At 41.4% G+C, this 17,047-nt stretch overlaps 1 protein-coding gene across 1 annotated transcript in view; it reads right to left on the bottom strand.

Annotated features, from left to right (window-relative positions):
• MANBA (mannosidase beta) overlaps nt 1–6,195 on the bottom strand; it is a 91,723-nt gene extending 85,528 nt beyond the window's left edge. Inside the window, exon 1 of the mRNA XM_036410353.2 lies at nt 5,954–6,195. Within this exon, the coding sequence (XP_036266246.1) occupies nt 5,954–6,130 (177 nt within the window). The 5' untranslated portion in view covers nt 6,131–6,195. The remainder of the gene's footprint in view (nt 1–5,953) is intronic.
• Between the last annotated feature and the right edge of the window lie 10,852 nt (nt 6,196–17,047).

The following is a 17,047-nucleotide window of genomic DNA, read 5'->3' as shown; positions in this document are numbered from 1 at the left end:
GTTCACCATATATTTTGAATGACAAAATTACTTACAAAACTATCTTAAAGATTTATTTCATCTTTATATTATTGGATTTCTTTGAATATACTTAGAAAAATCTAGAAAGATATACATTAAAAATTTTACAGTGATTTCCTCTGCTTTATAGTATGTTTTTTATTGGCCTTCTCCCTTCCTTATATTTTATATTTTTCTGTACCAGTTTTTTGTACAGTAAGCATTAAATATTTATAATTATTTGTAAAGAATTTACAGAGAGAGAATAAGAAAATAATATCAGTATATGTGAATTTCATGCATGATAAAAGTAATCTATATATATAAAAGGCTAATATGCAAAGTGTCCCTCTGACCATCCAACTGGTCGCTATGACATGTAATGACCATGAGGGGGCAGTCGTTCAATGCAGAAACTGCCGTGACGCACACTGACCACTTACAAAAATACAGTACCACGAACCTGATGCTGATAAAGCAACACTCAGCTTCCCCCAAGTGAGACACAGGCCCCATCACCACCCCAGAACAACAGCCCACCAAATCACAGCCAATGCTGCCAAGACCCCATGACGCAAAATTCAGCCCACAGCCCAGCCCAGCCTGGAAACAGTGGTTGTGGGCACCGTAGCATGTACAATACATATAAAGCTCTGGCTGGTGCAAATCACACACGTGTGTTTCAGTCAGTCATTGTCAATTGTGAATTTGATTGACTGTTCTATTATAGAGAAAGGACAAATAGCAATATTAAAATATTTCTTCTAATTAACTTCCTTTCAATGTGCCCTAACCCATGCACTGGGCCACTAGTCTTTCATATCAGTAGACAAAAGAAACATTATTCAAATCAGAGTAAAAAAACTAACTGAGCATTTGAAAAAATTCAAATGGATTAAAATTTTAAATATAGCCCTAGACAGTTTGGATTAGTAGACAGAGCATCAGCCTGCAGACTGAAGGGTCCAGGCTTGATTTAGGTCAAGAACACATACCAGGTTGTGGGCTCAATCTCCAGTATGGGGCATGCAGGAGGCAGCCAATCAATGATTCCTTCTCTTCATTGAAGTTTCTATCTCTCTTTCTCCCATCCTCTCTGAAATCAATAAAAATATATAAAATTAAACCCTTTTTAAATATAAGAAAGGAACTATAAAGATATTAAAATGATAAAATACATGTAAATATTTATTTAATTGGAAGAGAGGGGATTACTTTCAAAGCATAATCCCAAAGACAAAAACCATCATAAAAGAAAAAACTTTGTAAGATTTCAATATGTAGAACTTAAAACATATGACAAAATAATCATTAACAAGTGGAAAGTTCTAAAAATTTAAACAAGAGGTCTAACAAATCTGTTTTAAAGATAAATAGCTAATAGAAATATAGATTAAAACACATAAATCACCAATAAACATATTAAAAATATAAAATACATTTAACCCCACTAGAAAGTACATTGTTTTGTTTTGATTTTTTTTATATATTTTATTGATTTTCTACAGAGAGGAAGAGAGAGGGATAGAGAGCTAGAAACGTAGATGAGAGAGAAACATCCATCAGCTGCCTCCTGCACCCCCTCTTCCCCCAACCACCACTGGGGATGTGCCCACAACCAAAGTACATGCCCTTGACCGGAATCAAACCTGGGACCATTGAGTCTGTAGGCCGACGCTCCATCCACTGAGCCAAACCTATTTCGGCTGTTTTGATTTTTTTTTTTTTTTTAATAATATCCAAATCTGCACCTAAAATAAGCATTCTTATAAAATGATGATGAGAGTATAAAACTAGTACAGCTTTTAAGGAGAACAAACTTGGAAGTTCCACTTCTAAAAACTTGGAAGTTCCACTTCTAAAAATTTATCTAAGAAAATAAATGATGGCAAGTACACAATGGAATAAAAAAAAGAGCCATAAAACATGGTTTGCAGAAATATATTTACTGCACATAAAACTGTCACAAAATATTTAGTATAAAGAGATATTACCGTTTTTTCCTCATTTTGGCACACTGAAACAAAAAACAAAAAAACAAAAAAACAAAAAAAATTTCCAAACTTAAACCACCAAGGAATTGCACGGAAAAGCTGGGCACATTCCTAAAAGAGTCCCCTTATCTATGCACTTATCATAAGGTTATTAATTAGGTTTTCTGCTTCACTACAATGGGGTCTCCCACAAAAGAGCCTGCGTCTCACTTGTTTTTTTAATGCCTCTTTTAGTGTATGGCATAATAGTAGCATGAATGAATGAATGATTACTTGTAGGAGAGGGCTAAGTCACCTAAGGTGTACATTCTATATAGGAAACACACAATCACTTATGACCACCCACGGCTGCCCACAGAGCCTCTCAGTAAACACCAATTCCAATTAACCAACTACTCAGACTGGCAAAACCTTAACTCTCCTTGGATTCCTCTTTCTCACACGCCTCACATTCAATCTATCAACTAATCCAGCTGAACAAACCTTGTGTGTCCCATGTTTAAAATGTGTTCTCACAGTCACTTCCCTGCTACCACCCAGGTCCAAGCCAGGAACTATCTCTTGTCCAGACAACTGTAATAGTCCCCTGCCTGGCCTCCATGCTTCCACTCTGATGCACTGTAGTCTTCACACAACGTCAAAAATACTTCCTAAAAGGCAAATCTAATCATGCAATTCCAAGCTCAAAACACCCAGTAACTTCCCATCAGCTGTAGATGAAAATCCAAAGTGTTTCCCAAGGCTTACAACCCCGGCACTACCTGCCTCCGGCCTCCTTTGAACTCATCCTCCCACCCTCTTAGCTCACAGGGCTCCTGTCACACTGGCCTGCTTACTATTCCTGGAACTTTCAAGCATGCTCCCTTCCCTATGCCTGTCTTTTTCTTCCCTCTTCGCTGGGAATGCACCTCTTAAAGCTGACCTCATCAAAAAGACTTCTGTTTCGGTTTGGCTCAGTGGATAGAGCATCGGCCTGCAGACTGAAGGGTCCCAGGTTCAATTCCAGTCAAGGACATGTACCTTGGTTGCGGGTACATCCCCGGTGGGGGTGTGTGCAAGAGGCAGCTGATCGATGATTCTCATCGGTGTTTCTAGCTCTCTATCCCTCTCTCTTCCTCTCTGTAAAAAATCAATAAAATATGTTAAAAAATAAAAATAAAGTCTTTGAGTTGTCAAAAATATTTTTTTTTTTAAAAAAAAGACTTCTGTTTTAAAGAGTTGCTTTATCAAATGCCTATTTTGAACCACTTTTTAAAAAATAGCAACCCTTCCCAATCGACCTTCACTTTCTTTCCCTTTAGCCTGCTTTATTTTTCTTCAGGGTATCACCTGTCATTATATTACCTATTAATCTGTTCATTGTCTCTCTTCCACTAGAGATTTTCTATTGGGCAAAGACTCTGTTTTCTTCAACATTCGATATCAAGCACTTGGAACACTGCCTGCCACCTTGGAGGTATTAAATAAATACTTATGAGACAATTAGGTGAATGAATGAATAAATGAATGAATGACTTCAGCAAGATGTGCTTCAAGTTCTCATATAAACACAGTATTTGGGCTAGTGTCTGCTCTAAACTCTAGAATATTTCCTGAGGTCACCACCTGTTTGTAATAAAACAGGCATTTTTGTGCTCGCTTCGGCAGCACATATACTAAAATTGTAATAAAACAGGCATTTTAACATTACAGTATTTAATGACACTGATGTTGATGATTACTGTCAATTGGCCTGGGGTTCTCCAAGCCCCAGAAAGCTTTCCCGTCTCTCATCCCACTACCATTTAAGACCCACATCCACCTTATCATCTTATTGAAACAAAGTTTTCTAAGAATTTATGAACAGATTTAATAGGCAGTGTAAGTTATTTCCATGAGGAAACCTCAGTTATTTCATATTATGAATAACCTCATTCTCACTGACTGGTTACTGAACACTGTTTCCTGATAGGTGGCCCTGTAACATGGATCTGATTTGCTAACGTCACTAATGATTTCCCGTTGGCTGAATTCGACCAGTGAAATGCGGCAAGGAGAGGCCCTGCAGTACACACAGACGTTCTCAAGGTATGTGTGAGTGTAGCCTCAGGGTGCCAAAGTCAGCTGTGGTCTATGCCACAGATTGAGTAACTGACAATAAAGTGCGTATCGTTTGGCTCAGTGGATAGAGCATCAGCCTGAAAGGTCAGTCCCAGGTTCGATTCCAGTCAAGGGCATGTACCTTCGTTGTGGACACATCACCAGTAGGAGCCAGCTGATCGATGTTTCTAATTCTCTATCCCTCTCCCTTCCTCTCTGTTAAAAAAAATTTTTTTTCATAAAATATATATATTTTTTTAATTAAAAAAGAGCCAAAACCAGTTTGGCTCAGTGGATAGAGCATCAGCCTGCGGACTGAAAGGTCCCAGGTTCGATTCCAGTCGGGGCATGTACATTGGTTGTGGGCCCATCCCCCCCCCTCCCCCCATGAGGGTGTGCAGGAGGCAGCTGGTCGATGTTCCTCTCTTATTGATGTTTCTAGCTCTATATCCATCTCCTTTCCTCTCTGTAAAAAATCAATAAAATATATATTTTTAAAATTAAAAAAGAACTGAACTGTAGCCGGTGTCAAATACACTTCCTTTCTGGCAAACATTCTTGAAAAAGAGCTAATGCAGAAAATAACCCTCGTTAACCATCTTGTCACTTAAGTAAAATGTGAATGATACTCCTGATTGTGAACCACAGTGCTTCAAAAATACACAGTTTTTCGAAACACCAGGGTAAGAGCAGAATAATACAGAACCCAGGCTATGGAATCAGGCCAGCCTGGGTTAGAATTCCATTTCTGCCACTTTGTTGCTGTGTGATCTTGGATATGTTCTCTCAACTGCTCCCGGCTAATGCAAAGACACATTCCATAGAGTTCTTATAAGGAATGAGACCATGCATGCAAACTACTTAGCAAGTACACCTTGCCCCGCCAGCCTGATTCAGTGGTTGAGCACAGACCAATTAACCAGGAGGTCAGGGTTGGATTCCCAGGCAGGGCACATGCCTACGTTGCTGGCTGGTTCCCCAGTGTGGGTGTGCAGGAGGCAGCTGATCAATGCTTCTCTCGCCATTGATGTTTCTAGCTCTCTCTCCCTCTCCCTTCTTCTCTGAAGTCAATAAATGTAAATATATATTTTTAAATGCATCTTGTCTCAGCCAAAGATAATCATAGAATGGGAAAATGACCTGCATGCAGCAGAGGGGACCATGAAAACAGTGGAAGGTGAGTCTGCAAACATTTGCACACACAGGCAATCAACCAGGAAAATGTCCTCCACGAGTCTACAAATTAGAGCATCTATTAAACACACGCACATCGCATGCCTTGAGAAGAAAGAGCACCTCTCTTCAGATCCCAATCAGCTTTGAAAGTTATGCAGCCTCCACACCTGCACTGACAGTCCCTAACCTTACACTTACAGGTCTGTCTCCTCACTCCGGGTGCTGCAAAGTCCCAAAATCAGATTCCCCGAGGCCTAACCGCGAAAATGAAAGCCTGAGACATTACTAAATAGTTAGCGCTTACTTAGCAAAACACAACAGTTTCCCCTGCAGTTTCCAAGTAGCTGAAACAGTAACACACACACACACACACACGCCTTAGGCTTTCTATCCGCGCTTCAGTGGAAAGCTGAGGCAGTAAGTACACCCCAAGGAGCAAGACCTTTTGCTCTAAGGAAACTTCCGCTTCCCAGCTCCTGAGGTCCGGGCGCGGGTGAGTCTCCATCCAGCCCGGCCCCCAGGGGTGTTCTTCTCCAACAGCACATACGCGGCCTTGGCAGTGTCCCCAGAGACCACACGCTGCATGGGGGGGTCAGTGCCCAGCAGAGGAGCATCGCCCGGGGCAGGGGGCTCCCAGGCAGGTCCTGCGTCCCTGGCCGCAAAGGGAACGGGGCGCGGGCTGGCGGGGCGGCCGCACACGGTACCTGGATGAGGTTGCGCTGGAGCAGGGCGGTGTGCACGCAGCCCGGCACCTCCCCAGGCAGCTCCAGGGAGCCGTTCCCGTTGCGGATCCTCCAAGTTCCCCGCAAGCTGAAGCTGCACGCCTCGGCCGCGGGGTCCGCCCCGCAGAGCGCGAGCAGCAGGAGCAGGCAGGGGCGCATGCTGGGACCGGGACGGTGTCTGCGGGAGGCCACGGAAGCCACGGCCAGCGCTCCGCGAGCCCAGGCGCCCGCCCCTCCGGCCCCGCCCTGCCCCGGCCCCGCCCGCGGGTCAGCTGAGCGGCCGGGACGCGGGGCGGGCGCGGGAGAGGAAGCGGCAGCCCCTTCGCGCTGCTGGGGCTCCTGGCGCTGCGCCCCGCGCCCTCCTCGGCGCGCATTCCTGCTGCTCGGGTGTCTGTCCGAACGGGAGACGGAGCCGAGCACGGCGATCGGTGCCCACAGCCCCGGGGAGCGGAGGGCGCACAGTCCCGGGAGCTCTGGGACACAATGGCCCGCGGAGACCACAGCCAGGGAGGCTTCTCTCTGCTTCGGAGAAAGGAAACTCCGAGACACCCCACCACTTTGGTTCCCCAAAGTTTCCCCAGACCCCCTCCGCGCTGCTGGGTCCGCCTGGCGGCGGGGACGCCCACCCCCTGCAGCTCCCCGGGGCCTCCAAGCTCCCCGCCCTCCAAAGAGCGACGATCGCTCCCAGGACCTGGTTCCTGGGCTGGGTTCGGGCTGAGAAACGCGTGCCCAGCGCGCAGCAGGGGGTCGCCGGTCATCTTGGTGGAAAGACCTCCTGTTCGGTGAAGCCCCGCGGGGGAGGTTCCTGGGGCTCTGACACCTTCCCTACACGCGCAGGCAAATTTACAGTCTTCTGCCCCGATCTGTGGGCCTCCGTTTCCTGAACTGGAAAAAATGTAGACAGAGATTTTTCAGGTCGTTACCGTAGAAGCATCACATGAGTTAAATACAGGCAGTCCTCGGGTTAGGCTGGACTCGATGTTCGTCCTTTCGTGGTTACCTCGCCATGTCCCATTTATTTATATTTTTTTAAAATGTCCATCATTTCAACATATGTACATATGTGCTCTATGTTTTTTGTTATTTACAATAGTTAGCACAAGTAAATGTCAGGAATTGTCATCTTTCTTTTAAATTCTTTTTACTGTGTCACTTCATTACTGCTGTGGATGTGCTGCATGTGAGTGACGTGGGCGCTTGTGTAGGTGGGTTCCGAGGCGAAAATGAAGGACCTACTGATTGATGGTCTCATTCTCTAAAATATATATATATATATATATATATATATATATATATATATATAGCCAGGCTGAGTGGTTGAGCGTTGACCTATGTGTAACAGGAGGTCAAGGTTGGATTCCAGGTCAGAGCACCTGCAGGGGTTGTGGGCTCTATCTCCAGTAGGGGGTGTGCAGGAGGCAGCCAACCAATGATTCTCTTTCATCACTGATGTTTCTCTCCCTCTCTCTCTCTCCCCCTTCCCTCCCTTCCCTTTCTCTCTGAAATCAATATATTTTTTTAAAAAAATAAAACAAATAGCCCTAATCAGTTTGGCTCAGTGGATAGAGTGTAGGCCTGCAGACTCAAGGGCATGTACCTTGGTTGCAGGCACATCCCCAGTAGTAGGTGTGCAGAAGGCAGCTGATCGATGTTTCTCATCGATATTTCTAACTCTTTATCCCTCTCTTTTCCTCTCTGTAAAAAATCAATAATATATATATATATATATATATATATATATATATATATATATATATAAAATAAAATAAAATAAGTAGACGGTTGTCCCTAACAATGCGAGGGTACTCAGAAAAAACAAACACAGTAATCACATGGCCTCTTGACTCCCATTTTTTGCAATAAAATGTTACCGTGATCCTAGGAAGTTGACACAGAGAATTTCCTATGGCAAAAAATAGACTGGTTTATTCTTGTGTTGATGTCATCTGCCTTATTTCCTCACTTAGGAGAAAGTCTTTGAAGAGAACTTCCTCCCTCACCAAACAAATCCAAATTGTTTTGCTTTATAATGGCCCTGAACGTGTGTGAATCTGTAGACACAGGACAACATTTTACCTTTTAAGAATCAGTGTTTTTCACAAACCTAGCATCTCGGGTTTACACAGCCCAAGTCTTTGAGGTGGAAGGGTCCAAACAAGCCGGGAGATGGGTCTGTCATTTACGGGAGTGGCGGGTAGGACCAAAACACTCCTCTCCGGGCTCTCAGCCTCACTGCAGTTGAACACGTTAATATTTAAGGGGAGGGTTTCTGGCTGATTCAAAGGCTTCCTCACCCCAGAAGCATTCTTACTTTTGATAGGAACAAAACTCTCAATTCAAATAATATACCATCATGCATGGCAATAGACAGCCAGACCTGGTCTGTTCAAACTTATAACATGACTATGGCTTCAATAATGGCAAAGGAATTTTTTTGTAAATCCCAGAGATCCCATTAAGCCAACCTAAAGGAAAAGTCATCCCAGCAAATGTGTTCAGATATATTTTGTTATTCTATAATATTAAGAAATATTTTAGCTCAGCCGGTGTGGTTCAGTAGTTGAGCATCGACCTATCAATCCAGAGGTCACAGTTCAATTCCAGATCAAGGCACATGCCCAGGTTGTGGGTTCAATCTCTAGTAGTGGGCGTGTAAGAGGCAGTCCATCAACGATCCTCTCATCATTGATGTTTCTCTCTCTCACCCTCTCCCTTTCTCTCTGAAATCAATAAAAAAAATATTTTTTTAAAAAATATTTTAGAGAATGAGACGTCGTTCCTCCTTTAGTTCCAGAACACAGACATGATGTCATTTGGATTATGTCACTTTGAAAGCAGAGAGCTTAAAGCAAATGCAAAGCCCTACCAAGTATTCTGCCTATGGGAGCGGCCAGGCCCGGAGAGGCCAGGTCCGGAGCAGCAGCTGCCAGGCTGGGAGCGGCCAGGCCCGGAGCAGCCGGGTCTTGTGTGGCCAGGCCTGGAGCAGCGACTGCCAGGCTGGGAGCGGCCAGGCCCGAAGCAGCCGGGTCGGATGCAGCCAGGCCTGGAGCAGCAGCAGCCAACTCCAGAGCAACTAGGTCGGGAGCGGCAGTGACCAGACCCGGAGCAGCTGGTTGTGAAACGAACCAAAGCAACAGAGGCCAGGCCCTGAGCAGCCAGGCCCGGAACAGCTCGCTCCTCACCTGCCCCTGCCCCATGGCTGCCTCTCAGACATGGCTGGAAACTTTTGCGGGAACTTGAGGGTCTGCTGAATCAAGTGATGAAGGCTTAGATCTGGATGTGTTGAGTTAATATAGCGCTGGGGTGTTGATCTGTGAGTGCCTTGGGTGGGGCCTGGATGAGGCTGGTTGACCTATTTGGAAATGTCTTTTGTGTGAAGTGTATCATTGGGCATGTGAAGGTATTATTGATATGAGAAAATGCTAAGTAACTGATTTACTATCTGAAAAGGGATTTACTATCGGGGAAAGGGAGGGAGGAAGAGACTGAACATAAACTGCACCTATGGATGAGGACAATGGGGGATGGGGAGGGGGCGGAGGGTGGGGTGGGAACCTGGTGGAGGGGGGAAGAAATGAGGAACATTTGTAATAATATGAACAATAAAGATTGATTTAAAAAAAATTATTCTGCCTAAAATGGGCATTGGCACAAGTGATATGATGAAGTTTTCATGTTGTTATAGGGTAAATTTTTTTGTTCATTATTTCCGGGAAGACTAAATCTTATTTTGAAATACTTATAAAATTTGTCAACTTAATGTAATTTAAAGGCACAAAGCAAATGCAATTTTTAAAAAGTCACCTGTTTCTATAGCTTTATATTGTATAAGTAAATCCCATTTTGGTCATCTCATTTGATGCTCCCCAGAATTCAGATTATTTAGATCAAGTGATAATTCCCCGGTTTAAAGAGATAAAGTTAAATGACATGCAGGGTCAGTGATCTGCTGCAGGAGGCCAGTAAGGGCTCTTGGTCCATCTGACACTATTCCTTTCACCTTTAAATGTATGAACTTGGTAAGTAAACTCATTGGAATGCCATGGTATACCAAGGCCAAGGATGTTCCAATCCTGTGAGATAATCACATAAAGTATAACAAAGAGAAGAAAAATGACTCAGAGTATCTGCTTAATCCCCAAAGCTAGGGACAATGGGCCATAAGTGCCCCCCTTTGAAGTTTAAAGAACACTTAAACCCCAAAATAAGAACACAAACAACACAACTGAAAAATGAGCTAACAAATATATACAAAACCACAATGAGATACCATCTCATACCTGTCAGAATGGCTATCACTAATAAAATAAACAGGTGTTGGCCAGGATGTGGAGAAAAAATAATTCTCATGTATCGTTAATGGGAGAAACAGTATAGAAGTTTCACACACACACGCACACACACACATACACACACAAAGATCTGCCTTATGACCCAGTGGTCCCATTTATAAGAATCCCCAAGAATCCCAAAACACCAATCAGAAAGAATATATGCATATATTCATAGCACCATTATTTGCAATAGCCAAGATCTGGAAATAGCCCAAGTATCCATCAGTAGATGAGCAGATTTAAAAAAAAAAAAAAATCTGTGGTAGCCAGGCTGGTGTGGCTCAGCAGTAAAGCATCCACCCATGCACCAAGAGGCCACAGGTTTGTTTTCCAGTTAGGGCAGAGTTTCATTGCCTGGGATGTGGGCTCAATCCCCAGTAGAGGGTGTGCAGGAGGCAGCTGACTGATGACTCTCATCATTCTATCTCTCTCTCCCTCTCCCTTCCTATGTCTCTAAAAATCATATCATTTTTTTAAAGCTCTGGTACATATACATAATAGTATGCTATTGTGTATTTGTGCCACAGCTGTAAAAAAGAAGGAACTCTTATCCTATGCCACAACATGGATGGACCTAGAGATTATATTCTAAATGAAATAAGCCAATCAGAGAAAGACAAATACTGTATTATTTCACTCATATGTGGAATCTAATGAACAAAATAAACTGACGAGCAAAATAGAAGCAGAGGCCTGGATACATGGAACAGATTAACAGAGGTCAGAGGGGATGGGAGGAAAGGGGAGCTGGATGGAAGAAGGCAAAGAGATTAGTCAAAAAACATACCTGCATAGCCATGGACACAGACAGCAGAGTGGTGAAGGCCAAGGGAGGAGTGGCAGGGGCTGGATGGAGGTGGACAAACAGGGGTGGAGGGGATGAGGACATCTGTAACCGTGTCAAAGGTTTGTTTTGTTTTTTAATTAAAAAAAAAAGAAACAGATGGCAAATAAGCATATGAAAAGATGTTCCACATCATATATCATCAAGGAAATGTAAATTAAAACTACTACACAACTACTAGAATAGTAAATATTTTAAACACTGACACCACCAAATGCTGGCAGAGATGTGGTCAAAACTCTTTATTTATTGCTAATGGGAATGCAAAAGTGGTAAAGCCACTTTAGAAGACATTTTGGTAGTTTCTTACAAAATGAAACAAGCATTTACTATATGATCCAGCAATCACACTGCTTGGTATTTACCCAAAGGAGTTGAAAAGTAATGTCCACATGAAAACACTCCCATGGATGTTTATAGCAGTTTTATTCATAATTGTTAACATCTGGAAGCAACCAACGTATCTTTTCAATAGGTAAGTGGATAAATGCACTGTGGTAAGTTTAGACAATGGAATAACATCCAGTGCCAAAAAGAAATGAACTATCAAGTCATAAAAATACAGGGATGAAACTTAAGTGCATATTATAAAGGGGAAGGGTTCAATCTGTAAAGGCTATTTATTGTATGATTCCAATTAAATGACAGTCTCAAAAAGGCAATGCTATGGAGATAGTAAAAGGATTAATAGTTGCCAGGGTTTAGAAAGGGATACACAGGCAGAGGACAGAGGATTTTTAGGGTGGTGAAGCTATAGAGTACATACATATACTATAGATACAAACTTCATATACTATAGATACAAGGCCAAGTATATGCTATCTATAAGAAAACTATTTTAAATATAATGACAGATATGGATTAAAAGTAAAGGAATAAAGAAAGACATACCTTGCTAATACCAAGCAAAAGAATGCTGGAGTAGCTATATTGACTTCATAGTGAACAGACTTCAGAGAAAAGAAAACTATCAAGGTAAAGAAAGGCATTAAATAATGATAAAGGAGATGATTCTCTAAGAAGATATAACAATCCTTAATGTGATGTGCCTAACAACAGAGCATCAAAATATGACTAAAAAACTAACATAACTGGATGGGTGAAAGATGAATCCACTAATTTTGTTGGCACCCACCTATTAATAATAGACAGATCTAGCAAGCAGAATAGTAAGGATATAATTGAACTAAATGGCATATCTAAACTCAACTAGATATAATTGATATGTATTGACTACTTTCTTCAATGGCATTAGATACACATTTTGCTCAACTTCAACTTCACATAGAACATTTACCAAGGTAGACCATAATTTGGATCATAGAACACACATTAACATATTTAAAATAATAGAAATTATATAACATATACTCTTAAACTACAATATAATTAATCTAGAAATCTACAACCAAAAGATAGCTAGAAAATCTCAAAAAGCTGTGCAATTAATGCATTTCTAAATAGCACATAGCTCAAAGATGAATAATAAAGAGAAATTTAAGTATTTTAAACTAAATAGCAATACAACTTACCAAATTTGTAAGACATAGTGGAAGCTGTGCTTAGAGTGAAATTTACATAATTGAAAATGTATATATTAGAAAAAAAGGAAAGACCTAAAATTAATTATCTAATGTTCCACCTTGAAAACTAGAAAAAGAAGAGCAAATTAAATCCAAAGTTAGCCAAAGAAAAGAAATAAAAATTAGAGGAGAAACCAATGAAATAGAAAATAGCAAATCAACAGAGAAAATCAACAAAACCAAAATGTGATTTTTAAAAGAGATTAATAAAATCAATAAGCATTTAGCCAGGCTAAGGGGGGAGATAGGAATATAGAAGACACAAAAAACTAATATCAGAAATGACATCAATACAGATCACATAGATATGGATATAAATACTATGAACAACACAAATTTGATAGCCTATTTCAAATGAACAAATTCCTTGAAATACAGAACATACCAAAACTCACTCAAGGAGGAAGGGGTAATCTGAATAGGCCATTATATATATATATTAAGAAATTGAATAAATAATTAATAACCTTCCATAACAGAAAGCATCAGACGCAAATGGTTGACTGCTAAATTCTACCAAATATTTAAGGAAGAAATTATACCAATTCTCTACAGCCTCTTCCAAAAGATAGAAACAGAGGGAATACTTCCTGGCTCATGCTATGGTGTCAACATTGCTCTATACCAGGGGTCGGCAACCTTTAAGACATAAAGAGCCACTTGGACCCATTTCCGAAGGAAAAAAAAAACCTGGGAGCCGCAAAACCATTGCGACATTTAAAACAAATATAACACTGCATATATTGTTTCTTACTTTAATGCTATATACCAGATCATGCAGTTAGCTGTCAATCTGAAGAAAAAAAAAGACTTTTTCACTTAACAATGTAAAATATATTTTTTGCAAATTAATACCTAATTAAAATATTTAATTTACCTGGTTAATGGGATTTTTGCTCCTGAACCTCAGTGCACAGTGTCTGCACATCAGGGCTGTAAGATGTTACCTTCATTTTCACACAGGCTTGCAAGTTGTCATCTGTGAGGCGTGATCGATGTTTGTTTTTAATATAGTTCATGTTGGAGAAGACCTGCTCACATACATATGTGGAGCCGAAGATCGACAGGACTCCAAATGCATACTTTTTCATGTTTATATTAGTGTTGGGGATGGCATTCCATATTTCGAATACAAGTTTGTCCTATTTGGAAAGGTTTTCAATATCACTCCATTTATGATTCTGAGCCAGAATGGCCTTCTGACGGGCAACATCCTCAAGAATAGCGGCCAAGCATTTGAACTTGGACACCCATATATCTTTGTCGGCTATATCGGCCAGTCCCACCTCAAGATCAGGTTGACTTACACCTGCAAATGCAGTCATATTCAATAGGAACGGATCGATTGCCAGGGGAGTGACAGGGAAGGATAATGTGGTTTTTTCCTCTCTGAACTCACAGAATCGTTTCCCAAACGAACTTTGCATTGTGGAGATTGCGGACTTCAAATATTCCAAATTTATCGTATCATGACTTTGTTTGAACTCTCTCAAAGAGGGAAAGTGAGACAGTGTACCTCTCTGTAAATCTTTGACAAACACTGTCAACTTGTGCTCGAATGCCAAAACCTCCTCCAGCATGTGCAGGGCTGTGCCTCCTTTCCCCTGAAGGGTTGTATTTAGTGTGTTTAGATGTGCTGTCATGTCTACCATAAAATGTAATTTTTCCAGCCACTCTGGTTGTTTCAGCTCAGCAAAGGTGAGCTCTTTGCTGGACAGGAAAGTTTTTACTTCTTCCAAACATACGACAAAGCGTTTTAGCACCTCACCTCTGGACAGCCACCGGACCTTGTTGTGGAGCAGGAGGTCAGAATATATGCTTTCCACTCACTGTACAGGCTCTACTCCCAGTGACAGTCACACTCCAAGCCCCCCTTTTCTCTTTCTCCAGTCCTCTCTGTACTCTCTGTCTTCTTTTTCCTTCTCCCTTTTTTCTCTTTATTGCTTTTTTATTATTATTATTTTTCAGTGTCCCCTCTGTCAGTACCTCTCTTTCCCCTCATGCTGTGATGTGAGGGAGGAGGCTGGGCCAGGACAGGGACGCTGTGGTTGCCTAGCGATGCTAAGTCGCCTGCAACCTGCCACACAGAGCACCGGGAGCGCCGGAGGCGGTGGAGGTAAGTGATACAGCCCCCCCACCCCCCACCCCCCGCCCCGCCCCGCCCCGCCCCTGCTATCGGCCCTGCTGCTGGGAGCCGCAGCAATGCTTCAAAAGAGCCGCATGCGGCTCCGGAGCCGCAGGTTGCCGACACCTGCTCTATACTAAAACCAGACAAAGACATTACAAGAAAAGAGAACTACAAACCAAGATCTCTTATGAACATAAATAGAAAAATCCATAACAAAATACTAGGGAATCAATAACATATTATATAAAAAGAATTATCCACTCATGACCAAGTGGGATTTATTCTGGGTATTCAAGGTGGATTCACCATTCAAAATCAATTCATGTAATTCATCACATCAACAGGCTAAAAAATAAAAATTACATGACTATATCAGTAGAAAAAATTAAAAATTACATGACTATATCAGAAAAAGCACTTGACAAAACTCAACATCCATTTGATAAAAATTCTTTGCAAATTAGAGTAGAGGGCCAGATGTTTATTGATTTTTATTAATATTTTCTTCAACTTTATAAAGCATATCTACACAAAACTACACTTGTTTTACTCAATGATGAGAAACTAAAAGCTTTTCTACTAAAATCAGGAATAAGGCAAGTATGTCCTTTCTCATCACTCCTTTCCAGCATCATACTGGAAGTCCTAGCTAATGCAATAAAACAATAAAAGAAAGTAAATAGTATACAGATTGGCAAGGAAGTTGTAAAGCTATCTTTGTTTGTAGATGACATGGTTGTATATGCTGAAAATCTGAAAGAATTAATAAAACTCTTGGCACTAATATAGCAAGGTTGCAGCATACAAGGTTAATATATAAAAATCTATCATTTTCCTATTTACCAGCAATGAAGAATTGGAATTTGAAGTTAAAAACACACTGGTTACTTTAGCACTCCAGAAGAAAATGAAACACTTAAGTATAAATTTAATAAAAATGTATAATAATTATATGAGAAAAACTACAAATAAATTCCATGTTCACAAATAGGAAGACTCAATATTGTTAAGATGTCAGCTATTCCCAACTTAACCTATAGATTCAAGGTAGTCCCAATTCAAACCCAACCCAGTTATTTTGTGGGTTTGACAAATGGATTCTAAAGTTTATATGGAAAAGCAAAAGATCCAGAATCACTAATACTGCAGAACAAAGTTGGAGGATTTTGTTCTTCTAAAAACTAGTTATCAAAAGCTAGTTTTCAGTTGGGAAAGAGAGCTGAGCTGTCAGGTGTTGGAGCAGCTAATTAAAGCAACAAGGAGTAAAAAATAAAAGTAATAGTGAAGCCATGACTCCTTTACTGTGATAGTATAAGCAAGAGACTAAAAACTGGATAATATGCCAACTCTTCAGTTTCATTTTCTCTGTAAAATGGCAGGCACACTGGTCAAGGGTCAGGTGAATCAGCCTAGATGTGGGGGTTGGTTCACTGTTGAGAGAGCCCTTAACAAAAAGGTCATGGCTGTTTTATAGACCCTGGGGTGGGGGTGGAGGTGTAAAGAATGAGGAGGAAGGGCCAGAAGCAAAAAATTACTAGGTACTGAGTCCAAGTAGAGATAAATGTATTCAACGTTTTCCACCATTAGGAGATTTCAGCCGATACACCTGAGGAAGACCCCTGCCTAATGCCTCACATAAAGCTACCTAGTAATGAAGGCACTGGGGCTAGGAAGGTAAATACCGTGTGTGAAGAGCATGAACAGCCAGAGGAGCTTCAACAGTACTTCAACTACTACTCCCTTGGGAGATCACGATACTTGGGCTGTGCACTAGGTCTGCAGTGGGAGGACAGCTTGCCCCTATGAGGCCTCTCAGTTTGTCTATGAATTATTTGAAATATAATATTTACAGGCCTTTGTAGTTGTCTATGGTGAGGCCTGAAAAGTCACATTTATGTCATATGATCTCGAAGTTCTGATAGTGTTGGAAATATCCATGAGAGATATATGGAATTTGAGGCAAGCTCCACTAGGAGTCACGGTATAGGCCCTTATCTTCTGGAGCAAGACTATGCATTTCACCATAGTGAACTACTCTGTTAAAAAAAATTAGTCCTAATGTGCTACTGGGTCTTAGTAAAGACCAAACATCTGACTATTGTATACTAAATGTCTATACAGGATTATCCAGTAAACCAAGAAATAAAGCTGGGCAAGGGCAGCAAAGTTTCAGTGTCTGTAGGAAGT

Source organism: Pipistrellus kuhlii, unplaced genomic scaffold (genome assembly GCF_014108245.1).
Source record: "Pipistrellus kuhlii isolate mPipKuh1 unplaced genomic scaffold, mPipKuh1.p scaffold_m20_p_1, whole genome shotgun sequence".
Taxonomy (NCBI): domain Eukaryota; kingdom Metazoa; phylum Chordata; class Mammalia; order Chiroptera; family Vespertilionidae; genus Pipistrellus; species Pipistrellus kuhlii.
This window is presented reverse-complemented; position numbering and strand designations above follow the sequence as displayed.